This window comes from Lissotriton helveticus, chromosome 1_1 (genome assembly GCF_964261635.1).
Source record: "Lissotriton helveticus chromosome 1_1, aLisHel1.1, whole genome shotgun sequence".
In the NCBI taxonomy this organism is placed as follows: Eukaryota; Metazoa; Chordata; class Amphibia; order Caudata; family Salamandridae; genus Lissotriton; species Lissotriton helveticus.
The window spans coordinates 1,343,467,923-1,343,494,256 of record NC_136057.1 but is presented as its reverse complement, the minus strand read 5'-3'; the positions used below and the strand labels follow the sequence as shown (position 1 = coordinate 1,343,494,256).

General features: G+C 42.7%; 1 protein-coding gene and 1 pseudogene across 1 annotated transcript in view; both read left to right on the top strand.

Annotated features, from left to right (window-relative positions):
• The window catches only part of LOC144823938 (coagulation factor XI-like), a 70,689-nt gene that overhangs the window by 32,126 nt on the left and 12,229 nt on the right, over positions 1 to 26,334 (top strand). Inside the window, exons 2-8 of the mRNA XM_078682881.1 lie at positions 169 to 316; positions 6,615 to 6,724; positions 13,383 to 13,545; positions 15,709 to 15,818; positions 18,207 to 18,375; positions 20,605 to 20,708; positions 26,053 to 26,212. Coding sequence (XP_078539007.1) covers positions 169 to 316; positions 6,615 to 6,724; positions 13,383 to 13,545; positions 15,709 to 15,818; positions 18,207 to 18,375; positions 20,605 to 20,708; positions 26,053 to 26,212 — 964 coding nt within the window. The remainder of the gene's footprint in view (positions 1 to 168; positions 317 to 6,614; positions 6,725 to 13,382; positions 13,546 to 15,708; positions 15,819 to 18,206; positions 18,376 to 20,604; positions 20,709 to 26,052; positions 26,213 to 26,334) is intronic.
• On the top strand, positions 18,976 to 19,690 carry LOC144798713 (large ribosomal subunit protein eL19 pseudogene; annotated as a pseudogene).

Genomic DNA, 26,334 nt, shown 5'->3' with positions numbered 1-26,334 from the left:
CTTCTGTGCTTTCAGAGGGTGAGTTAATATGTTGCCTGAGGTTTTTTTAAACTACAGGGGCATATGTGCTATTGTCTGTTTATCCTCTTATTTGTCCTAAACGTCTAAACACATTTTCATATAGGGTCCTGTGTTCTTTCATAACGTAAATTTCATTCTCTGTTTTAGTTCGCACACTCTTTGAGAATGTGGAGTTTCCTGGAAATGACATTGAGGAGATCTTGGCTCCAGACGCGGAATGCTGCCAGATTTACTGCACTGCCCATTTTCGATGCACATTTTTCTCCTTTATTTCAGAGCATGCCCACCTTCCAAGGTATCTGATGTTTTATAATGTGTATTTATGGGTATATTGGCTGTTGAGCAAGAGACATATTACTGGCCTCTAACATGAGGAACTGCAAACTTGTATAAGCAGGCCCCTAAGTTCAGGTGAGTATGGAAGTCCCAAAATCAAACTAACTCCAGGGTGCGGCTATTTGCACCCAATTTTCAGCAAGGTGGGGAATTACGGGTACAAAGTATATTTGCACCTCCTCTGTGTTCATCCCATTTATTCTGTACAGGGAGACGTTAGTTGATGTCATCAACAAGTTGGATGTCTGTGTGTACCAGTACACTGAATAGTACTCAATGATACCTGCAGTTGTACACCACAGACCGTTAGTAGTTAATGGGTGGTTTTAAGTGGGATTTGTAAGAGGCAGGTAGCTAACGAGGGAATGGAGAAGGTGTATTTCTGAGTTCCATTTCTTCCCAGGTGAAACTAAAGGCCACTGCAGCTCCCTCCTACCCCCCCCCCCCCCCCTTCCTCAGAGAAGAGTTGACCCCTATCGATCACTGATACCCTTGGCTAACTTTAGACACCGAAAGATAATATGGCAAAAGCAGGCTGGAGTAGTGAAGTGAATGCATGACTCCTCGCAGCTGCCATTTTGGTTTCAAGAAGCAGCAGGGAAATTTGGGATCCGAAGTGCTGAAGACCTAGGTAGAGACAGCATCACACACAGCCAGTCTGATCAGGATTCTGGTGCCCATGGCACTGCGGAAGGGGTGAGCGTTCTGGCAATGGGCAGTCTGACACACAGAGGAGGCACATGGCTACTTAGGGTGTGCCTCTTTCTCCATGCATAGCGGCCGGTTCTGACCAGAGGGACCTGTAAATAGTGTGGAATCAACAGCACAAAATTAAGGTAAAGGTGCGCAGAGACAAGCCACCGTGCTGTAACTTGCCTACGAGCCCAGTGGCCTTGTCGCTGTGACTTTGCCATCCGGGTCTGTGGCCTCACAGTGCATAGCTTGTAGGGGATGTGACCTTGCTTCCTGTGCATTAACTAGGTGAGCCCTGAAAGTTTTGCTCATGTAGGGGTTGTATGAGGACCATTCTCCAACCACCCATAGAGATTAGAGTAATAGACTGCAACGGTCTCGTTGATTTCTAACCTGATTATAAAGAAGTTTGCCCTCTGCTGCACATTTGCAGTACTTGAGAACCCTGTTATCTAAGTTAGTGAGCCACGTCATCATTCTACCAGTCTTGTCACGTTCCACATTCGCTCTTGTTGTGTATGCTCTGTACTCGTATGCCTGTTGTCAATCCTATAACATAAATTTCTCCCTTTCTGCTCAGTCCTTCTTCAGATGCCTGTGTTCCCTCATTTAGTGGCTCTAATTATGTTAAAAGGTGCTCCTGGTGTGCAATCTCACCATGAAGTTGGGTCCAAGTCCCCACCACTGCTGATGTGCAGTGATCGCATTATATTAATTTAAATGCCTCCAATTCGGTTAGTAAAGAAGCCGCCCCCATGTTCTCCCTTTACAGATCATGTCCCTCAGTGCAAACCTGAAAACTAGGTCTTCAAATGTTGTAGCGTTGAGTTTCGAGTTCGGAATGCTAGGTTGGACATCTTCCAGTCAAGAGTCCACAATAGCGGATTATGTTTGGAGTGAGCATTTGCCAGATATTCTGGTCTTTTGGTTCTCGTCTGTCAGTAAAACGTAAAATCATCTAAGCGTACCAATAGTTCATGCATATAAAAGTAAAAAGCATAAACTCCGCCCTCCGGCTAGAAGATTCACCAGGTTGTTGATCCAGTCTCAAAACAATTGGTAGTCTTGTGCATCGGGGAGGGAACGTAGGTAGTGTGGGATGTGGTTTAAAATTACATCAGCCACACAGTTGAGATCTCCTCTGAGTAATATATGGTAGTGGTGTATACGGGTGAGGAGGGGCATTGGAGAAAGATGGCTGGCCCACATTAGGAGCATAAATGTTCACTAGGGCTATATCTTTGCCATTTAACTTGACTGCAAATATCACACCTACCTTCTGGCAGTGCTTAATTTGTAAAAAAAAGTGCTGGTGCTGAAAATGTTGCCAAGGAGGCCACAGCCCACATCTACCTCCGGTGTACCCAACTTTCAACTCCTGCACTGCCTCAGTCTTTATTCTGTAACCATGCTCTGCTGTCTGTTCCCTAAGTCATGTGATTTACTTCTTTACCTACACCGACAGATGAGTGCAAGAACAAAACGCAAGTAATATTGAGCCCACCACCTGCAGGGTCAGGAATCGTAGGCCTGTGAAAAGTGGCGGTGCTGAAAGCACTGCCTCATTAAGCACTGCCTTCTGGGTCCATTATCTCGATCTGTGAGAAGAACAGGGTCCCGGAAAGCATCAAAGCCGGCACCCCTCTAGTGAGTAATGAATACATAGAAGCAAAGATTTCCCCCTCCAACACTTCTGCAGCACCAGGCTGTCCTCTTTTGTTAAGCAAGTTTCCTGGAGGAAGGCAATTTGAACCCTCCGTCCTTTAAGACATGTCTGGCCCATGTCTCTTGGAAGAGGAACTCCTGGGAAGCACCCCTACAGTGGTAGTACTAGCCATCGGGGCTAGAGTCAGAGTCTAAGCGAGTTGTATCCAAACATGCGGCCTACTCCATACCTCCCAGTAGGACATGCGTGTGTAGGAATAAAGCAAACACCAATTATATGTTGAATGGAAACTTCAACAGTCCCCCCCCCCCCCCCCCCCTTCCACTCCCTGCCCCCCCCCCCCCACTACACCTACCCGTGCAGTTGTGCCATGACACTCCATCCAAACAATAATAAACCATCGCATTAACGCTTCTCTAGTGAAATCTGATGGGACTGTCATTTGAGATTAGGGAGGGGGAGTAAGCCCTCTTAATCCTGGGATCTAGAGTTTGAGTCCCTCCCCACCTGTCCCCAGGGCCCACACCTAAACAAGCCATGCAGAATGCAATTCAGTTGGTGTGTCTGAGATATCAAGAGGGGTCTTTCCAGCAGATCTCCTGAGCACAGCTTACTCGTCCCCAGCAGACTGTACTGTCAAATGTCATCCACCGATTTAGGTGTGATCTCAGGCAGCTGGGCGCAGTAGCTAGTGATACTGTCCACATCCGACCCAGAGTCCTCGGCCGAAGGGACTGCACTTCCCTGGTCTCTCTCGCTGTGTCCCATCAGTGCAGACACGGCAAGAGCCAGGCCTCTTCCTGAAAAGTCTGTTACACTGGGCCCTCGGCTTTCTTTCTCCTGGAGAGACCATTTGAATCTCCACAGTATGGGGATACCTTTCCTATGGTCTGGACTGCATAGGGGCACCTGGATGTGAAGCCATTCCTGTGCTGCAGTCTGGGTTAAAAAAAGACCTTTCATTCTGTTGTACGCTGAGCTTTGCAAGAACAAATCATATGGAATATCTAGATCTCGCAGCCTCTTTGATTGGTATAAAGTAAATCATAGGAAGCCCTGACAGCTACTGTGATGTTCAAAAAAAAATTAGACTTTTGTATTTTCATCAATGCAAGCCTGTTGCATGAGATGGTCTGTCACAATGATGAAGCCAGGCCACCATGGACCACGGTAGCATGCCTGGCACTGGGGAAATCTGTACGCTACTCTGTATTTTCACTACATGGCATACGTTTTGAACAGGCCTTCTTGGGCTACCACCTCTTGTAGCGAATACTCATGGGAAATCATTGCTTCTTCCTCAATACGTTTAGGAAGACCTTGTGTTATATTACACTGGGCCCTGCCCTGTTGGTCTTCAATTCTGTCCTCCAGTGTTCAGATCTGATCAGACACATTGTGCAATGTAGAAGAATGATTTTTTTTGTAACGGCAACAGGAGTAAACCGAGATCTATCGCCACTGACTCTATATTGGCCTCCAGCGCCTCTCTGATAGTGGCTGTGAGTAGCATCCAGTTTTTCCCCCGTTGTCCAGGCAGCCCGTGATATGTTCAGGATTGGGAATGCGACATCCCACCACAGGATACAAGACACTCTGACACCAGCTGCCATCACCACACACTGGATGGCAATTGATCCTGTGGGTGGGCGGGGCACCCTCTGCTCCTTGGGACAATCGGCAAGTCATAGGAAGGGAAGAGAGCAAGCGGCCCCTGCAGCTCCATGCCAAGAGGTTCAGACCCCATTCAAGGCTGCAGTCTAGTGATTCCCATTGGGTAACAGCAGTGGGCCTGCTTTGCAGCACAGCGGTAGCTTCCTTATGGCGCTATCTTGAAAGGACAAGGTCAGTTGCATGCCATGGTCTCAGGTCGGCAATCTCAGGCAGTGCTTCCACTCCCGAGCGGTCTACCACCTCCCACTTGGTCTTGGAGACCCCGAGTCGACTCAGGAGGGGTTCGAAAGTGGTGGTTACAGGATGGTGGGTAGCTCTGCCTCCCCATCCCCAGGATCAGAACTTATCGCTGTAAACATGGCTGTAGATGGGGTCACTTTAACAAACTAAGACTCCTGACGGGCACCAGGGTTTAATAGATATTAGCATTACATAGTTTCACAGCTCTAATATGTAGCTAGATGAGCAGTAGGAGATAAATCACTGGTGACTGTGTACCTCGTCTGAATTGTGGTCCAAGTCTCTGTTGGAGCCTGCGGGGGCCTGAAGCTTCATTTCCGCAGGCTACAAAAAACGGCACATGAATGTTGTGCTAGGTATCTGAAAAGGATGGGCGTGTTCCTGATATCCTCTTCGGTGGTAGCCCAGATTTTTGGAGGCGTGAAAGATATCAATGTGGCTTGGAGCTGGGACCACCACTGTGGGTGTATGAATCATGCGGGCTCCACACATTTGATGATATTGCGTCCAAATGTATATCTATTGCACAGTTCGTGGCATAAATACTGCTCATCCAGGAGTCTCCTTTGAGGCGCTGCAGAACATGGGAAGCTGAAATACACAGGAACTTACACCTTACCTGACACAGGGATCAGAAGGAAGGCTCTTACTTTGCTACATAGGGAAAGCCTACACCCAGGCAAGGTGTCACTGGGAGGGATAAGAATCCGTGGTCCAGGGACATTGAGAGAGTTACGACTGGAGTAGGTTGGCGGGCTGTTGGAGGGATCTCCTAATGCCAGGGTCAAACTGCTGCAATTTTATTTTCTTCATCACACTTACATGGCAACTCCCATATTTTGTATGATTTATAGCTGTGTCTTTGGCCCAAATATCACACAGAAGAGGGAAACCTCATCCATATAGTGTGGGAATGCCCAGTGGTGTGGAGCTATTGAAAAATTAATCTCGTCTTGATTGGCTAGAACATTGTAGGTACGTCCAGAACTATGTATGTTAAGAGTGATTGCCCCCTGTAAAGCTGTGGCTCTTTTACTGGCTTACCAAGAGATTGCCATGGCCTGGAAGTCTGCTTTTGCTGCCATTATTACTGAATGAATTTCTAGATTGATACGAGAGATCATTTTCTTGAGGTTGTTAGATATTCTCTTTGCAGACCCCTGTGACTGGGAAGTCTGGGTGCTGTTTTCCTACATCAATTAAATGTTTGTGGATGTGAATACTCTTTGGAGCTCCCAGTGTGGCATTCATTTGTGTGATTTTTAATTGCTAAATAGTGTTTTTATCTTTTTTAATTGTCCTTTGGAATTTAATGCTTTATGCACGATCATATGTTTAATTAGATTTTAATAAAATGTTTGTAATTTTCCTACACTTGGCCTTTGGTGGTGTTATGTTCTGGTGATATGGTTTTGTGTATGAATGTATATGTTGAAGTGAATTAAGTTGCCTAAGGATGATTTCTTTCTGACTGAGGTGTTCTAAACATAAAACAATTACACAGAGACCCACTTTGTCACATGAAAACCCTAACACACCATTTAAACAACTGTCACATGTATGCCTTAACACCTCATCCAGACACATGAATGACCACTTGTGCACCGAGTACTCCGTGACGAAATACAAACACCCAAATTCACTTCCTGCACTCGTTCATGGAGATACTTACGCAGCTCACATAGGCAAACATGCGCAAACCTACCAATGTTCTTTGAAACAAGCAACCAAACAGACCATCCATAAACAGGCCAACACCGGTGGATAGAATGTATCTTCACACTATAGTTAGCCAGTTGAAAACTATATATGATGCCATTTTAATTGTTTTTTAATGTTTGTACTGCCAATATGATTGAGTTTAAGAATGTCAGGGGTTGTAGCATAGTAAACATAAATTGACTGTTGTGCACCTATTAACAAAGTGCTTGATTTTAGGGCTACAATTCCATCAATATTTCATTTTTCATTTCTTTCTTTGCAGCTTTTTCTGTTTACTGAAATACACGGACAATGGTTTTCCATCAAGGAGCGTCACTTGGCCAAATGTTGTGTCTGGGTTTCGTTTATCCACAGTTGACCCAAACAAACATAGTACGTATTGTATAAATGAACGCTTCCCCTTGGAGTCATCCGTCCAATCTGTTTTTATTTGAATATTAGATGAACAATGCACATTTGAGAAGCGTGTGCATAGTAACCAATTCAGTGCGATCACTGCTCATCCTTATGAGGTGTTAGTCTGAAAACTGTTTGTACAATTATTATGTATTTGATAACTTTGTTGTTTTTTGTGCATAGCAAACCTATTTTCTAAACACATGATCTTAAATAGATGTTTAACAATAGTTTATATTCATTTGTTGAATTCTTTTTCTTTTTTGTTCATGAATTTTGTTTCAGTATACATATTACTATTTGCATCAATATGTTAAACTGAAACTTCTAGACTGAGTTTATATTCCTTAATTATTGGTTCTTTATTTTATTCTTCATTCTTGATGATTTGAACATGCCTTTTTAAAACAAGTTTTTCGATCAGTCTTAAGCACAATAATTGGCCTTAATTTTCAGAGTACGTGGTGTCAGTAATTTTTTACATTTTGTTAACTTCCAAAATATAAGTTTCACCATACGTCACAGATCCCGCCCAACTTCCAACCCCAGCTGTTGTCCAACCTTCTCAACACAGAAGCTTGGATTTCACTCTTGTCTGCCTTAGACCACCCTTTGTGAAAAATGTGGTGGTTGATTGGCTAGGTTGGGAATCCTGGTCATGCAACAGCCACAATCCCTTGCATGGTGAAGCACAAATAGTCGCTAAATTGATGTGTTCCTATCCTGGCTAGCTTTGCACAAAAAGCAGTCAGGCTTATCTTAGAGGAAATGTGTAAAGTAATTTACGCAGCACAAACAGTAATAAAGTGAAAACCTAACACAAGAAAAATCCCAAAACAATTTTAATTAAGTATTTGACACCAAAATGACAAATCCTATCAGTAGGACCAATGTTATCAAGGTTTGATGTTTTAGGCGTTAGATTGCACTTAACACATAAAGAGCCAACCACAGATATCTAGTCATGCAAGACCTGGTCAAAATCTAAAGGTCAGGCCAACTACAATGGAGTGCGGTTTGAATACAAGAAGTAGGTTGTGCCCAGTCAGCTCTCACCTTCGGACCTTGGAAAGAAAAGTGTCTGAGAAGTACAGCAAGGCTGCAGAAGTGTCCAAAAAGGGAGGGTCTTTGTCAGATGGCCATAGTGAAGTTGCAGAGAATTTTACCTTCAGATTTAGCTGTTGGAATGGAAGTTGATAATCGCCAGCAGGAAGCTGTATCTGAAGACAGTTTGTTCCATGAGGTCGATACCCCTTTGGCGAAGGACACACTGGAAAGGATTTGCTGCTGCAGAGAAGAAAGTAGCTGGAGAAGCAGCAAAGTCTATCTGACCGGCAATGCATGTAGGGCAATAGGCAACTAGGTTGGTCCTGGTCTCCTCATGTTTCCATAGAACATTTTGTCTGTCCTCATTTTTGGAAAATGCCCTTTTGGCACATTAAGCACCACATCCAAGGGTTCAGTACTCATTCGGGCAGGTCCAGGTGCAGGTGCGGGCAAGATGGTGGGAGCCAGTTATGTCCCTGTGGCTCTGAACAGGAGGTCGGCAAACTAGACCTTGGAGGCACTTTTTGCAAACCTGGGTGAAGATGCAGGGCTGGCCTCTGAGGGTTCAACGCAGGCTCCAAGCAACGGCAGTCTGGCAGAGCACAGCAGGCCACAGAAGCAGGCAGTCCTCTGAGCCCCTTCGCAAGTCCGGTAGTTTATGCCATGCTTCTAGAAGGTGGGAGAATCTTCTAGAAAGGTTCTTTGAAGGGCATGGAATTTCCTGGTTCCACTACCCTGGCTCCAAGCTAGTTGCCGTGACAGTACAGGGCCATTCAGCTTATTATGAGGAGACAGGACACAGTTTATTCAAGTGCAAGTGGGCTGTGCTCTGCTCTGTACCCCCCTTCAATCCTGTCAGTGATGACCCATTGATTCACAGTTAATGCCACTATTGTGAGTGGATGGGAGGAATTCACAAAGTCTGTCATCTACACTCCATCATGTGACTCAATGTGACTCAAGACCGGCTGTAGGCACAAAGGTCTAAGTGCAGGAAAAGGTCAACTTTCTAAAAGTGGCATTTTTTATAAATTGTAATGAGATCCGACTTTATCATTTCAATTCCAAATGTACCAAACGTTACATACCTACCTCTCAATTAAGAATTACAGGTTACTAAATGTAATAAGTAATCCCCTATATTATCTTATGGGAGGGGCAAGACTCACATTAGAGAAACACTAATTTGGGATTTTTCACTAACTGGACATGTAAAATGTAAAGGAACATGTCTAACCTTTTAACTACACAGCACCCTACCATACGTGCTATGCAGGGCTTACCTTGGGGGTGACACATGTAATAAAAGGGGACTTTAAGACTTGGCAAGGGGATTAAAAATGTTAAGTCATCATGGCAGTGTGGCACTGTTCAGGCTGAAATGGCGGCAGCTGAGAACTGTTAAAAGGGCTATTTAAGTGGGTGGCACAACAAGTTCTGCATGCTCAATGGTAATTAATATAGCCTTATAGCCTGCCATAGTGGGCTATTCAGGCTATTAAAGGCCCGCTCAAGTGTTAAAGGCACAAGCCAAAGGCGAGGGACTTTAACAAGTGAGCAGGACTTTAATAGCCGGTATAGCCCAACTACGAAGGGCTATAAGGCTATTAGAACATTCTGCCACTAGAGGGCAGAATGTGCCAAAAAATAAAGCAAAGGCCTCTCGGAGTTCGAGGGGTTTAAATTCCTTCAAGCGATCGGGATACCGGATTAATCTCTCCAAGTCCCATGCCCTTAACCTTACCCTTTCGACTGAGGAGCTCCAGGGCCTGAGGGACCTGATTCCAATACAATGGACCGACGAATCCATTAGGTACCAGGGGCTAGATCTTATTCCTATGCTTTCGACATGGACTTTGACCAACTTGCCCAGATATAGACTTGCTACCTGGGAGGAATTACATGGATGGAAGGGTCTTCCACTTACATGGCTTGGTCGTATTAATACCAACAGAATGCTTTGCTTCCCAAAATCCTATATCTTCCTACTGCTATACCACAGTCTGATATCCTGGCTCTGCAACAAGATTTCACTAAATTCATATGGGGGAAATCCCTGCAACGTTGTCTAACAGGATTTCGATGCTGCCGCGGGACCTGGGAGGACTGGCGTGCCCTAATCTTTTAGAAAACTATTGGGCTTGCCATTTCCGGTATATATCGGAATGGGTGGTTTGCGAAAGCGAAAAACACTAGCTCCATTTAGACTGTGCAGTATCCTGTAGGCCACCCTATGACTTGGCCTGGTTTCCATGAGGGGCTACCCCTCGCAGTGTATACATAGCTACCCCACAAAGACAGTCCTAGAGATCTGGGACAAGCTATCAATACCCCAAGGTATGACTACCTTCCCCTCTCCCAACGCACCTATACACTAAACATGTGTTTCCTCCTGCCATGCAGCCACAGGCATTCCTTGCATTGACTGATGGTGAATGCCGAGATATTCAGGCATTTTTTTCAGGGAGGCAATTTCCTTAAATTTGATCAATGTAAACAGGCTTTTCATCTAACGGACAGGGCATGGCTTCAATACTATCAGCTGCATCATTGGCTTTTCTCTCAGACTCTCATCCAAGGGGCCACTAACTAGCTCACTGATTTTGGTCCCTGGTACGCAAATGTGAGGGCTCAAAGGGTTTGATCTCTCATACATATTCTGTCTTGTAGCGTTCACGGAACCCCATACTTCATGGCTATCATACACCGTGGGCTTTTGCTCTGGCAGCGGATATACGGCCTGAGGGTTGGGATCAACTATGGTGGGATAGCCCAAAGATATATCAGAGTACGCTGCAGCGGGAGTCAGCATATACGCTGATGACAAGATGGTATTACACCGACCCTCTTACATCAAATGTTTCAAAGTTTTCCCCGACCTGTTGTAGGTGTCAGGGTGACAGAGGAGACTTTATCCACATATGGTGGTCATGTCCGAACCTCACAATGTGCTGGAAGGAGGTCCTCCGTCACATCAAGGAGGTAGTGAAGGTTTTCTATCCCCTCTATGCCATTCGTTACCCTACTGGGCATTAAGCCTTTAACACTGATTGCTATAACCCACATGGACTGGTGCTTGATTTTACATTTGCTGGGGGAGACTAGGTAGTCCATCGCTTTATATTCGAAGAAGCCACACCCCCCCCCCCTCCCCCCCCCCCCATTGCCACGTGGTTCCTCCATTTGTGGAACTTTCAAGCCCTTGCATTACTTACTGCCCACATTAACCACACAAATTCAACATTTCCTCTGATTTGGCAGTATGGGTAGGATGTATATATGTGTTATATATATATAATCGATATATATATCATTGCTGATAGTTCCCTGCTGCCTTTATAGTTTAAAAGACCCCCTGTTTAGAGACCTATATGTTTATATTGAACTGTCCCACATGGCCAGATACTAACGTTTCACTGATCTCTCAAGTGGAATCTTGTAGATAGAGTACGATACCCTGGGCCTCTTTAAAATGTTTTTAAACCCTGTCCGACGTGCATTCTCCTAGAATAACTGGGGATAGGGAGGGAATCATACAATTTCTCCCTTTCTACACTACTGAAGCTCTATGGGACTTATTCAGTAAAATATGTGAAGGGATTGATCTCATTGTATAGGCTTCTTGTCACAATGTCCTATTATGTAAAGTGGATAATAGCCTTGCTTGGTGATTATCTTTCTAGGGGACATGGGTCCTCAGTTTATTTGATCTTTGCTGTCTGTTATATAATTAATAAACAGAATTTGAAAATGTATTCCTTCGGGCTCCGAGAGGCCTTCGAAACAACATTGGAATGTTGATTTGCGGGCCTTTATCGGCCCGTAAAAGCCTGGAGCTCTCCATTGTCTTCAATGGAGCACCCAACATTCCAATGTTCTAATTTGGAGGATATCACTCTAAAAGGCCTTACAAGTAAATTAAACATGCCAAACTGATATGTCAATCAAACCATGTTTAGGGGAGTGAGCACAAGCAATTATATAGTAGTGGCAAAGTGCACAGAGCCCTAAGGCCAACACATGCAAAATTGGAGGCAAGCAAGCAAAAAGTTTGGGAGAAGACCACATTAAATCTGACTGGTCTAACACCCTCACAGAGGGACTTTCGGGCAGTACCAATATGTGTGCTTTAGGAACCCATAAAAATAAATTTATATATAAATGTCTGCAGAAACTATATGTAAATGTAAACATTATTCATTGTTGGTTAGATCCCCATTTTTCTTCCGACAGACTTGCAACTGGAAAGGTCATTAATAGCAAACACATACTTTATGCAGTATATTGTAGCAATGAAACATGGTGAATGCTTATACGTACGTTTAATAACTACTTTATAGTGTACACGCTCATTCTTACTCGACATACACTTAGTTCTGAACTTCGATTACGTTTAGAGGAGTGAATGAAGAAAACAATTTAGACAGAATATCAAACACATATATCATGGACCAAAAGATCATGTCAAGAATATGGAGTACGCCAATATTGTGAAGGTAAGTCTCTACAGCTCAACAAAGTTTTACTATATACAACTACACATATATGTCCCTGGGCGATAAATTTATCTTCAAGGTACGTGGATTTGGGGTTAAGAACAGTAAATCTATACTTAACTATTTGCCCTTCCCTTCTCTATATGGTGGTACTCGATATTTTTGACACGTTAAGTCCACATGATATTTCTGTTTCTGATATTCTTTCAGTGATCCCAAAGAGATGCATTCAGAATGTAGTCACACATCCACAAAACCATACGTTTGTGGTTGTTTACAAACAAGTGTAATATATTTCCTTCGCGTATCTTGAAATCCAATATCGTATTCCATAGATATGGCAGAAAGGAGTTCCTAATAGCGTTTGAAAATTAATTTGTGTATAGATCTGAAACTCTTTATTGAATGAAGTGAAATTTCACAAATGTCCTAATCTATGGCATGCATGATATTCGCACTGCATACAATGTGCCTGCATAGAATAAATAAAGTCATTATTTTTCATGAATACCAAGCACTTACGCAGCTTTGTTTGCATTTTTGAGTTGTAAATGGGACATTTTGTTACCAGGTTGAATGACCTATTGACGATTACTGAGTTGTAAATGGTTCTGTAAATCTTAACTCTTTCTGTATTGTAGAGAAAGCATAATTTTTCTTAAATGGTAAAGTGGTCCTGTTTCCTCAAACCAATGATGAGCTGGGTGTGGAGTGTAATACTTCAGGATAGCCATATTGCATCACAAACCTGCAGAAGGATGCAGGACCAGGGCTGCTTCAGTTTTTTATGAAGTCTGCTTCATACAAGTCAAGTTTTATGTTCCAGAGATAGGAGTACCAGACATCATGGTACCATCAATTCCATCATTGTCTATGGGTCAAAGGATGCATTTGGTCACTTGCGTTACCCTAGCATGCTTTAAGAAAGTCAGGCTATTTTATTGGGCATACCTTGGTTAAGGAACTGACTAAGAATTCATAATAAATAGAAAATATTCTATGTGCCAGTTCCATTGTAATCTACTTTTTAAGTAATATTAAACATTAGGTGACTTCTTTTGTATAATCTACTTTGTTCTGCTTACTTTAAGGTTGTTTCACGAAAACCTACAAAGACATTGATTTCTTGGGCAGTGACATTATGTCTCTCCTCCGAGAAACCCTCACTGAGTGCCAGGATTCATGCACCGACTCCCCTGACTGTCAGTTCTTCACATATTATACAGAGCAGTATAATGTAGTTCCCAAAGCGCGGTAAGTACACAGTAGCATGGTATTTTTGTGGAACAATGTTTTGTAGAACAATTTGACAGGCTATAGTTCAGTCTCACACCTGTTCACATATGAACTTCAGAAGATTTGCCACAGGCACAGTGGCTCCAAATAGAGAAAGGGGCTCCACAATACCAAACCATATATGCAATCGCAAATGTATACTCATCAACATTTGGAGAGCTTAAGTTACCCATCACGAATCATCAACCTATATAGGGAAACCGCTCTTAATTGACAGGATATTCTAATGCATGTTGTCTGTAGATCACTGGTGTTGTAGATTGTGGTTTTCTTTTCAAACAAATATACCTGATTTTATTCTTTCCAGCAAATGGAAGTCTCTGGTTGTAGAATTCTGCACTCTAAATTCTAATATGCTGACAAGCCAGAGCTAGGGTCTCGTACATATCCAAGCCACCTAACATTACAGTGGACGTGTGCTGGGGAGAGCACCAACTTTTTGGGCTACAGGTTTTTCCTGGTTGTGACACAGAAAAAAGAGATTACATCACCCACCCGAAATAGGATTTGCGATGTAATGCCTTCCACTGACAGCCCCATGGATGCTTTGTTGACAGAAAACCACAGATCTGGCTGCTGCAAAGTGAGGCAGGTGAACCAAGGGTTTGAAGGACCAGGTATTTTGTTATGTTTACCATGGTGTGCCCTGTATAAAACTCTAAATTAGGCCCTTAATCAACAAAGATATATAATCAATTGGTTATGAGAATTTTATAATCTTACAGATGAAGGCTATTTCATAATGTTTTTCATCATAAACGTCTTGTATAATAAAATGAGCCAGAAAAACAAAGATAGGATTAAAACGTGGAATGATGCTTAACCCCTTGGCTGCTTGAGAGGATCCTCTTCTGTGCTGGGCCATAATAGAAATGAGTGTGGTCATGACGATCTGAGCTCGTCATGTGCACCAACGGGGTTAACCATCATTACGTAATACATAAATTTAGATAGCATGTGAGTATATGCTAAGAGACTGCATATGCAAGTCATACACTGAGCTCTTCCAGTCACTTAGTGTGAACTAACTCTTAATCTATGATGGGAAATCTTTGCATTTATTGTATCATAATACATTTACGTACCGATGTTTCTGTGTAGTAGGCGGCAATAGCATTTTGGCTCATGTACATAGATCAATAGAAAGCCTTCATCAGGATAAAAGGCAAAGTACTGGTATTTATAATTTTGTTCTTATTATTACAAGTTGCAACAAAACATATAAAATTGTATGATAATGGGCACACATTCTTGATAGAATTAAAATCAAATGATCCCTGAGCAAAATCAACATCTATTTGTTCAGTAATGACAATGGCCAGTGGGAGTCTTGTGCAGTTAGTTTGTTTGGTGAGTGTTTCTTCATGGGAGGCTGGATTGATAAAAAAATGTCTCACCAAGTGACATTTTATGCTCACACCAATGTCCTGAAATTGTCTTTCATGTCTTCTTTAATCAGGTTATGTACTCATTTGAAAATTTCATGCATGTAACCAGCCAAATGAAATGTTGCTCCATTTGTGTAATTTCCACAAAATGTAGCAATTTTATTAAGTTGTATGATTTTGCACACACCTCCGACCCTAAATCACATAAGCAGTGGATTTTGTTTGAGTCTTTTCTATGGATGTACCAAATCAGAATCGCAAAGCCAAGGCAGTTGCCCATGGTCATGCCACCTACTCCAGGATCCTACCACTCCTCTATGCCCTTATGAGCTGCTTCACTGTTGATGAAGGACCCTCAGTGAAACACTGCTACTCTGATACCTTCCCTGTGTCCCTCCCTCTGTATGAGTTTCAGTTGCAAAAGGATGAAGACTGGGCATGGATTGAATGACTGCGATGGAGGCTTGGGTTTGAGCTTAGCTAAGATAGCTTTACCTGGGGAAAACTCATTTGATTTTATTGAAGCGAGAGCAGTGTTTCATGCTTACGATATGCACTGCAGTATAGTACAGCTTACTAAGGACACATATTTAATTAAAAACCACTGTGGTATCAGCAAGGCTGTGTATTTAATGAGAGTTCTCGGATCAATATCATTATGTATATTTATGAAAAAGCTCTGATATCCATAAAGCAGTAACTTTAATGAGGATGCTCTGCCTTTCAATTCCAGTAAGATGTGCTTCCATAAATTCGCTACGAAGCTGCCATCTCCACCAGTCATTAATATCCTTGACAATGTTGTGTCTGGTTTCAGCCCAAGGAACTGCGATGACAGCACTTGTAAGTATTGGACAATAGTCTGGTTGCTTCTGTGAAATGAGTGTGTAGAAATCAATGCAAGAAATATTCCTGGGTTAGCCAGTGTGATGTTTATAGTCTCACAGTACTTTTGCTTCATGGTATGAACTGAATTTCTTTTCCTCATCCTCTGCCACATCATGTTTGAAACTACAACATACACTAAACAGTAAATTCAGACATTTAAAGCTCTATCTGATATCCCATCTCCTCCTAAAGACAAATCAGTCCTCTCTTGATGGCTCCATTGCATACTTCGCCCAACCCCCACAGTCGCAAGACACAATTTAAAGCGTTCTCTTTCCGGACCAGACTGTCCCCAATCACGCCTTGTGCTCTTGTTGTCTGGCCAACATATCCCAAAGACCCCCTGCCTGCCCATGCACAATGTTGACTTCATCTCCAGCTAAAGGGTCATTAAAAACTTGACAGCAATGCAAAATTCCACTGCCAGACCCATTCGGAAGTGAGGTGAGCACTGGCCACAGATGTAGTTCGATTTATGGCCATCCTACATGATCCCCCTAGCAAGGGCAGTTGCACAACCACAGCACTTGTGACTCATTTTATGTGCACACAACCACTTTTCTTCAATTACTTAATTGCCCTCACTTTGGAACCACATCCGTACTATTTTCCATCCTCTCTGGTTCCTGGCTGCAAAATCTACCTTTTTAGCATTAGCAGTGGATGTCTCGCAGTACAGGACAACAGGGTGTGGTGACCATAGAAGAAAAGAGGGGTTTCTTTAGCGGATGTTGCAGGAACAAGAGGTTGAGTGAGGAAGATGGATGGCCATTTGGTTGGTTTTTAAGGTTTGTCTGAGAAGGGCAAATAGAGTGACCAAAAAGCAGCTACAGCGAGGCAGAAGGAAAGAGTACTCTAAGAAATAAGGTAAGTGTATGTACAGTGGGTATCAGGTAACAGACATGATATGTGCCTCTAGGAGTAGGCCACCTACAGATTGATGGGGGTGGACAAAAACTCAAATAGGATGACCTGGATGAGATCTGTCTTTGAGGCATCTCCCGTAGAAGATTTAAGAATTACATAAATTACTTCAAACATAGACTAATAGTACCATATTCATCTACCTTCTCTCTCTGCTTTCAACCACCAGTTGCTTTTTAAACACCTTCCCCTGTTTGACCCCACTGTCTTACCCCTGTATCTACCATTACTGTTTCTACTCTAACCAGCTGATCCTTTTCTAAAACTCCTCTGTTTCTGTGCCTGCTTTCACAGTGTTTGTTTGCCATCAGTTGTGCTGTTGCCCCAAGTCTTTCCCTCTGCTTGCTCCTACGTCCACTCTCCTCACTCTACAGCTCCTGCTGTTTCTGCCATCACTCCGTTCCTCTGCTTGTTAGCACTACTCCTGCTGATTTGATCTCCTGGTCTTCCTCTACCATCTCTTCATCATGTCTTGCACTGCTTGCCCTCTTGTCTCCATCCTATGCCGCCATCCGCCGTCTCTCATTCCTGCCTCTGCTGTGCTTCTTGCCTCATTCTGCCTTCATTCATATATCCTTCCCTAATGTCTTCCTGTGCCTGCCCTCACCTCTCCTCATACCTTCAGTCACATCTCCCCCTGCCTACCCTCATGTTTCCTCTACCATAGTTGTGCTTTCCTCTGCCTCCTCATGTTTCATTCCTTTCTCTGACTTCCTCTGTCTTCTCTCATGTCTCATTCCACCTCCCCACATGTCGTTTTCCTCCCCCCCCCCCCCCCAAATCGTCTCAATCTACCTTCCCTCCTGTCACCCTCTGCTAGCTTTCATGTCTTCTACTTGCCTTAAGTCACCTGATGCTGAGGTGGGGGCAGACCATATAGTAGATGTTCTACTAAACCCACTTTAATTAGAAAAAGAAACCCACTTTAATTAGAAAAAGAAACCCACTGTAATTACAGGCCACAACTCACAAACCTTTCTACCACCCTGCCAATTCACCTCATGTTTCAGTTCAATCAAACTGCCAAACTAGTTAAAATAAATACTGTTTTAAATTAATTGTATTAGTGGGAGTGGATGTTCATCTCACGGCTTTAGTTGGTTTGTATAATGTCCAAGTATATCCGGATTTAAGGTTAGATATTTTTGGGGCTGGCTGCAGCATGGGCAGATATGTTTCTGATTGTGGTTTTCTGCCTCCTCAACCAGCGCTCACTGGGGTCAGTCAAGGGTCCTTTTTAGTGAGTCAAAACCTAAAGCCTGACACTACAGGCCTGTGGCTTAAGGGCATGTCATGCTCTCCACTTCCAACAAATTGTCCCTTACAGAAGCAGCAGAGTGGGGGATTGACAGTTTTATATTGGTGAAATGGAAGGTAGTGGTTGATTAAAATCCATTCTTCTCTTCTCTCCCTACTCAGGTGATTCCACATGTCCTGAATATCTCATTCCCTATTTTGATTTTAATGGCGAGGACTTTGACCAGGTTCTGGCTCCTGATGCTGAGAACTGCCAGCTCCTCTGCAGCAACCATCCCCACTGCCAGTACTTCACATTTTTCACAGAAGAATGGACTGCTGACGACAGAAAGTAAAACATTATTTCTGTCTGTCTGTCTATATATATAATATACAGTGGTAATCACCACTATGTAGTAATACTTTTAACTTTTGACCTTGTGGATAGATTTAGATGAAACCTGCAAATCTTCTAACCATGTAAGCTACGTTTCAGCACCGCACGTTTCTAAGATTTTCATCCTTCATTACCCCCATGCATTATTCTTGCTCATCTTTTCATAGTAATGGTGGTCCTGTCCCTTAGAAACCAATTATTTTGAGATTTCGCTGAGCTTGATGTTTCCCCCTTATTTGTGGGATATTTTTTGCGTGATAGAAAGCAATGCAAAGCAATGCAAACTATGTTACTCTTTTAAGAACATGTTCTAATTTGGTCATAGTCAATCAAAACTCCTCACTGGAGTCAAGGCTGATTCATTTCATCTCAGAGCTGGAGAAAGTCACTTAAGTGCATGCAATGGCTGTGGTCTTCAAAAGCCGGCCTCCGAAGCCTCCAGCTCCCAGTGGGATGTTCAATGGGATACATGGTCGATCTTCCTGTCTCTAATCCAAGCTGAGCTCTGTTGCAGGTAGCACAAGCTGCAGCTGTAAGTAGACTTCATAGAGTTGAATGTTGGTTTCTTTACACGTTAACCAGACATACAAGGCACTTTTACTGACACACCACCAGGAACATAGATGTTACTTCAGCCGATTCTCAATTTCTGTTCTTCGGCCGGGTGCTACCAAGAGTATTCTATGGCTTCAGAAGAAGCTTGCTTCCAGCATCTTTCACTGTGGCAAGAAAAAGTATGATTGCATTGACAATCTTATTTGTTTCATTAGGATCCAATCTAACCAGCAAATCGGAAAGCTGGTGACATATGGTCTGATTATTCACAAGCCTAGACTTATTCATTCCTGTGCCTGCTGCAGAAGCAACATGCTTGTTCGCAGTATGAGAAGGCCCATGGGCATTAGTAAGAGAGTACTGCCAATGTACGTATGCCAGAAGAAGCTCTCATGGATGAGGAGAGTAAGAATCCTGCGCTTCTCTGCAGATACCATGAGTCCCAGAAGATTGACCAACACTTGTACCACCGCCTTTATCTGACAGTCAAGGGTAATGTGTTAAAAAACAATTGCATCTAATGTAGCACCTTCACAAACTGAAGGCAGACCAAGCCCTCATGCAACTCTTGTCTGACCAGGCTAAAGTGTACAAGTCAAATCCTAAGGAGGCTCGCAAGAGATGCAAAGAACACCTGCAAGAAAAGAAGGAAGAGATCATAAAGACACTCAAAGGAGGGAGAGAACAAAAAGTAGTCAGTCCTTCCGGTGTGTAAATAGGGAGCGTCTATTCATGCCAATAAGACATCCAATACTAATGATTCTCAACTTTCACCAATAGAACTCCTCCCAGTGGAACAATCTGTTATCACACCCAGCCTGACATGGCTCACAGACAACACGCATGAACGTATAGAAACACTGAAGCTATACAAGGCAAAATACCACTCACTTTGCAGTTTCATTGTTGCAGCATCAACTTCAGATATGCATTAACAAACTTTATTGTTAAAATTCTTATTTCTCCTCCTACCTGAAGCTGTGAACTTTCCCTATAGACCATGTTCATAATTGGTTTGAAGGCAAGCCGCATAAGTGTCTAATATTTGCTTGTGCATTGTCCATGAGCTTGCAGTCCATTCTGGGTCTTCTATGGGGCCTTCAAAACATGAGTCATAAATGGCATATTAAAAACATGATTAGTTCTGGCAACCACAAAAGTACAGACCCGTAGGAGCTACTATTTTGTCCTCTGTCCAATAGGAGTAAAGTAAGACTTTGGGCCATAGGGCATCCTCTTTTAGGTCCCCAGACACCAAAAGGTGCTGAAAACCAGACCTCTCAACCTATTTGCTAATCTGAGAGTTGAGCGAGGAGTTGGGATTGGAGACAGAAACCTGAGAGTAGAGGAATCAACAAGAGGATCTAGTCAGAGCAGTCCCAATTTAATGTAGGAGCAGAGTGGACGTATTATACTCCAGAACTTCCTGTGAAGGCTTTGAGAATGTCCACTTCCCTTTTTAAATGCTCTGCAGGTTCCTCTGTGGGTGGTCTACATTCATCAAAGGAGCAGCAACTGAGTCATTTCAGATGGTTAAACTGTGAACAAATGCACATTATGCCTTTAGCCCATGATGGGGCAAATTTCAACATCTAATTTCTTATTGGTTGTTAATCTGTTTTTCATTAGGTTCTTTTGCTATCTGAAGCGATCTGACCCGAGGACTTCTTTTTTGGTTTTGGTTCCAAACGTCGTTTCAGGCTTCTCGTTAAGACGCTTTGGGATTAAAAAAAGTAAGTTAAAAATATTCTCTTGCTTGGCTTATGTTTAGGGTGGATTCTAAAAATGGCTTCACATTTGGGGTGTCTGTGAGTAAGTGCCATGGGGTTGAAACATCAAATTGTATGGCAAGACAATCGGCCAGGTTAATTGATGATAAATCCTGGTTTCTCAGTGCAATGTTTATTTATCTGCAGATGCACCTCCAGGGAAACACTAGAAATCAGGAGCTACAGTTTTAGGAGAACTGTTTTGAGGCAAATATGGTCATTATGTGCAATGTTGGTAATCTGCCTTTCTTTCACCACCTTTGTGTATTTCTGACTACTAATTTTAGTTGAGCCCATGCATTGCATGGTTTATGTACATGGATTCTAGCTAACTTTTGACTGTCTTGAATCCATGACACTCAAATGGATCCTCCTCATAATTTATGTATTGCCAAATAAAGGATAAAAATATTGGGGCATATTAGCAAGGGCAATATTGCCGCTTTAGCGGGACTTTTTCCAGCTAAAGCTGCAATCATTTTATCGCCCTATTAGCAAGCTGTCGCTAACAGCAGTTTGCGACAGCTTTTAGGTGATAGTGACCGGTTTGGGGCCCACTTTGCATGTCAGCAATATTTATCACTAATGACATGCGAACTGGGTGTACCCAACCTGTTAGCGACTGAAAGCAGTCACTAACACAGCTATCGCCTATTAGCCAGGCAGGTTGTGCGATGTGAAAAGTATCGCTAAGCGCGATTATCGCCAGAACCCAACCCCTGCTCAGACCATGACTTAACCTGTATATCCAATGGGAGGTGAATATTCAGGTTAAGACCCCATTAGCGTTACTGCCTGACTATCGCTGGATTTCCAGTGATATTCACGCATTGAACCGCTATTGCCAGATATTTTATCGCATTAGAGATAAACGTTGCTAATAGCATGTTATCTCTGTGATAATATCCGGTGATAGGCAGCGTATAAAAAAAAACTTGCGCTAAGCACATTTAGCGATACATATCGCTATTTGTTGCTAATATGCCCCATTGTGACCTGGTAGCCTAACAAAACACCAGACAAAACAGTTTACATTTTGATCCTTTGTTTGATACAGACGGTCTTTCTGGGCCTGATTCACAATGGTAAACCTACACTTTTGTGTAAGTTTACAATTATTTGCTAACCAAATGGGGATTTATGAGGCGTCCCTTTACAAGTGCAGTCTTTTAATGTGAAGAGACTCCGCACTTGTAGAGATTTCTAGTAAATCCCTTTGTGAATAGCAAACAATCGTAAACTTACACAAAAGTAAAAGTTTACCTGTATCAATTAGCCCATCAATTTCTGGTTACAATTATACCCTCCAGAATCCAAAAATTAAAGTTGACTTAAGGATCCTAAAGAGGGCAGTGACAGCTGCTACTTAATGGTGGGGGGGAGGGAGGGGTGGCTAGTCCTGGCCAGGTAGGGGGAGGGAATTATATATATCTTACCTGTAGGCCAGCCACCGCCTCTCGTCCTCTTTGGCTCTTCAGTCCACTGCAGGAGCAGTGTCAGAAAAGGATACACTCTGGTGCAACCCCCTCAGGAACAGATGATCTTACCTCCGATCACACCAGCCAAGACCAGTGACAACTAGTGTGCGCTGTCTCTGAACTTAGTTCTGGAGGAAAGGGGAAGTGGAAGACCAAACAAGAGACATGCTTCTGTACACTGGCTCCTACTTCGGAATTTTCAATAGGAGAATTCTGTAAGATAAGCACAAGATTATCAAAAACCTTGAATTACCTTCTAGCTCTCTCTGCTTTCACTCTACCTACATTACTCTTACCTGTGTATTAGAAGCTAGCTACTCTCAGTGCTGTCTTGTCTATGTATTCTTAACGTAATATCTGATTCATTGAAAGAACAGCTGGCACTTGAAACAATTGGTAGAAGTACAGGAATACTGCAATGCCAGATAGGAGTTCTCCTTTTATACAATTTTACAATATTAAAGGTTGCAGTCTCAATATCACTCTTCTTCAGAGGAATAAAATGTATCTCCAACTAGGTTCTCAACTTAACAGTTCTTTCAAGTCTTTTTGAACTCTGTACTGGAGTCTTTAGTTCAAATTTTTACAAAATGAATGTTCTCCTCAGACTCTGGTTATTCTCCTTAAGTCTCTTGCCTTCAGAAACTACTATAATTTCTTTTTTCGCTTGTGGATGTAGGACTCATTGGTTTACAGCTGGAAATACTATTTCACTCAGACACTTGAGGCCTCTTGGTCACAATTGGCGAATAACTAAAAAAAAAAACAATTGGACAGGCTTACTTGAAGGTTTTTTTAGCACTTCTCTTGACAGAAGTTACTCCTTGGTCCATCAATATTTCCAATGCGGAGGTGACCGGCTCTGCTCCAGCTCAAAACTTCATCTGTCAGCTGCTGAAAACAAAGACTATATTTAATAATGCCCAAAAAGATGCACCTTTACTCAAAACTCTAAACTTCCCATAGGAAGAGATCAGCGCCAGTCAAACTCTAAGGTTAATTCGAAGAGTAGGTCGTCGAATTGACAGCAAGTGCGCAAACCAGCTCTTGTCAGATGTTTTTTCTGCAGTTGAAGTGCGCAGCGTTCTGGTCGCGAATGCGCATTACTGAGACACTTCAGCTCGTGAAAGGGAACAACTAGACCGCGCACCACTACAGGAAGTGGGTGCGGTCTGATGTCCTTTCATAATGGCGGAACGCTGCAGCTCATGTAGCACCAGACGAAGGGAGGACTTCCAGCATGGATTTCGTCTTTTCCTACATGGACCTTTACATCCATGTAAATTGTTGGAGGCCAAAGCGCTTTCTCTAGAATTCCCTGCTGAAGTTTGATAGAGGTTCCTGACAAGCAGGAAGACACATGCTCCCAGGCTCCCCAAGCTAATCACATGCTGTTACAGCAGCATTGTGATTGCTCTGAGTGCTGTGGCTCGGCACTCAGAGGGACTGGGAGCCTGTGCTTGTTCTCGGTGGAGACCATGCAAAGTGTGCATGTCTGTTTGGCCGGCCCAAGACATCCAGCCAAAACCTTCATGCGCACTTAGACTGCTCACCGCTCCTACCCCCTGCTCCTCTAACAGCCCAGTCCAGCCCGCTCCACCCCAACCAGCTTAGCCACGGAAAAATAAAGTGATAACACAATGTTATTATCATTTTATTTTTCCTTTTTGACCAGCTCAGAGCAGTGGGGTAAATCTGTCACTTTAGCAACGGAGCTGCCGCTGAGAGAGAGGCATTTGATGAAAATCGGCTGAAAGCAAATGTTTCTGTAAAAGTGAAACACTAATCACAAATAACAGGGACCTTTTGCTCTCCGTTCCAGAGACTAAAAATCCAAATTGGATCCTTTGCAGAAGCTCTAGATTCTGTCTCCCTAAATTAATCGAGAACACACATTAGTTTCTAACTTCCAGACAATTGTGTTGATTAGTTTGTAGTTAAAATTGCTTGAAAAATGTCAAGTTTTGTTTTTTGTCTGGTTACTTTGGAAAAACATTTCTTGGCTTCACTAATCATTCACATACTGTATTTTAGCTAGGAGTAGTATGGAAGATCATGCCTCTGTAAATATAATGAACACATTTGATTGTGCTGTGTAGAATAGAATATCTAAAACTTTGAACATGGTATTGTCAAAATTGTGTATTGCTCACCCTGAACATTCAAGTGTGACTAACATGCACATTTCACCTCCCTCTCAAAAAACAAAAGAACACACATCATCAATTATACAATTGATTGTGAGTATGACGACCTACCTAGAAAACATTTTGAGCCAGTAGGACCGTAAGGGAGAAGAGATTAGGAGCAAAATTGGTCAGGTGTGGAATTGAAAGGAAATTGAGGTAAATAGCAAAGGTAGTCAATTGTGTGTGACCTATCCAGGAGATTTAACCCTCTTCCTGCCTGATACTAATACTTGGCTTTCAGGTGTGTACCATAAATATGGTAATACCAAGGGTCTAACCTGATCATTTGTAAGACTAAAAACAAAACAAACAAGTGTCACTTTGAAATTAAGACAATACTTTGGGGTCATAGCCTACTGTGTTTTTGGTGCTGCAGACAATTGTTTTGTTGTTGAAGTGGATACCTCCACTTCCATCCTCACTCCGGGGGTAGTGGATACATTTAGTATGGGTTAATATATTATGTTTCTGCTTGGATAAAGGGAGTAGTTTCAGAGGGTTTATCATTACAATTTCATAGGTACCAAACATGACCTATCTACCTCTCCTCAGGTAGGAATTACAGCTTATTAAATGTAATTCGGAATCCCCAATATTATCCTATGGGAGGGGGTAGCTCTCCCAGTAGTGAAACATGAATTTTATGTGTACAATTTGATTTTTTTTTTTCTCAACATTTTCTTGGGGGGGATACCATCTGCCACCTCCAGATCTCTTCTAGGAGAACTGACCCACTTGCTTGGCTCATATGCTACAATTTAGTTCCAGTATTGTACTACGCCATACCTTCAAAGAGCAGCACACTAATATAGGTATATCTAAAATAGATATGTGTGCTGTGTTATATTAGTCTTAAGTTTTTCTATGAAAAATTATCTCATCCTAGTTAGTCAAGTGACTGCACATCCTCGGTAGATTACGGGTCATGGGGTCATATGAGATTGCTTACTTTGATGTTGTATTTATGTCAACGGTGTGGGATTTCATTTCCGCTAACCCTTCTATTTAGTGAATTGACGCCATAAGCAGTAGGTTGGACAATCATTTATTATAATAATGTGTGTGAGTTCAGAGCTTGAGCAGCCCACAATATCCCCCTGAGAAGCCTGTGACCTCACGAAGTCCACTGCTGAAGTGGTTTCACTTGGTCCTGCTTGCAGAGCCATAGTTTGAAGGACTGCTGGACCACAGAGGCAAACCCACAAGGTTGAGACCCAGTAGCCCATGCTTGGCCCACAAATAGTCTTAGTTGCACTACTAGAACATGTCTCTAATAGCAAACACATGTACAGGTTGCCTTCATGCCACGTGTTCAATCCAATGGAAACTTAAATGCTGATGTAATTCGTAAAGCTGACCCGTGGATACTAATATCGAAGAGACAATGATTTTTACCTTCCTATTCAGAACTGAAATGTCCAGTGTTGAACCTTTCTTTGAAGTAGATGTACATTGGTAGAATTCCCTGATCTTGTTAAGGGTCCCACAAGCATCACCGAGGGAAACCGGGGGTCATCTTAATTCAGCTTGTCAAGGAAACTGACCTCCCAGTAAACAATAATCCATCAGACTCCATTTGAATGCTTCTCTAGGAGTGTAAGTGTGTGGTCCTTCCATCAGCTGTCTTCTCTTCTCTTGCAGGATGCAGTGACCACATTTTTAAAGGATTGAACTTTTTAGGAAACGACCGTGGGGTGGTCAAGGCCGACTCGGACCAACAATGTCAACAGTTGTGCAAAGAAGATCCTTTATGCCAGTTTTTCACTTTTGTGGATGGAGACTTCTCTAACGTAGCCCAACGGTAAATTATTTCTTTAAGTCAAGTTTGAATAAACGTCTTTTCACACTTGTATGCAACATCAAGAACTAGAATGAAATAATACATGAATATTTGTATTGCTTCTTGAGCTGAGCATCAAGGAG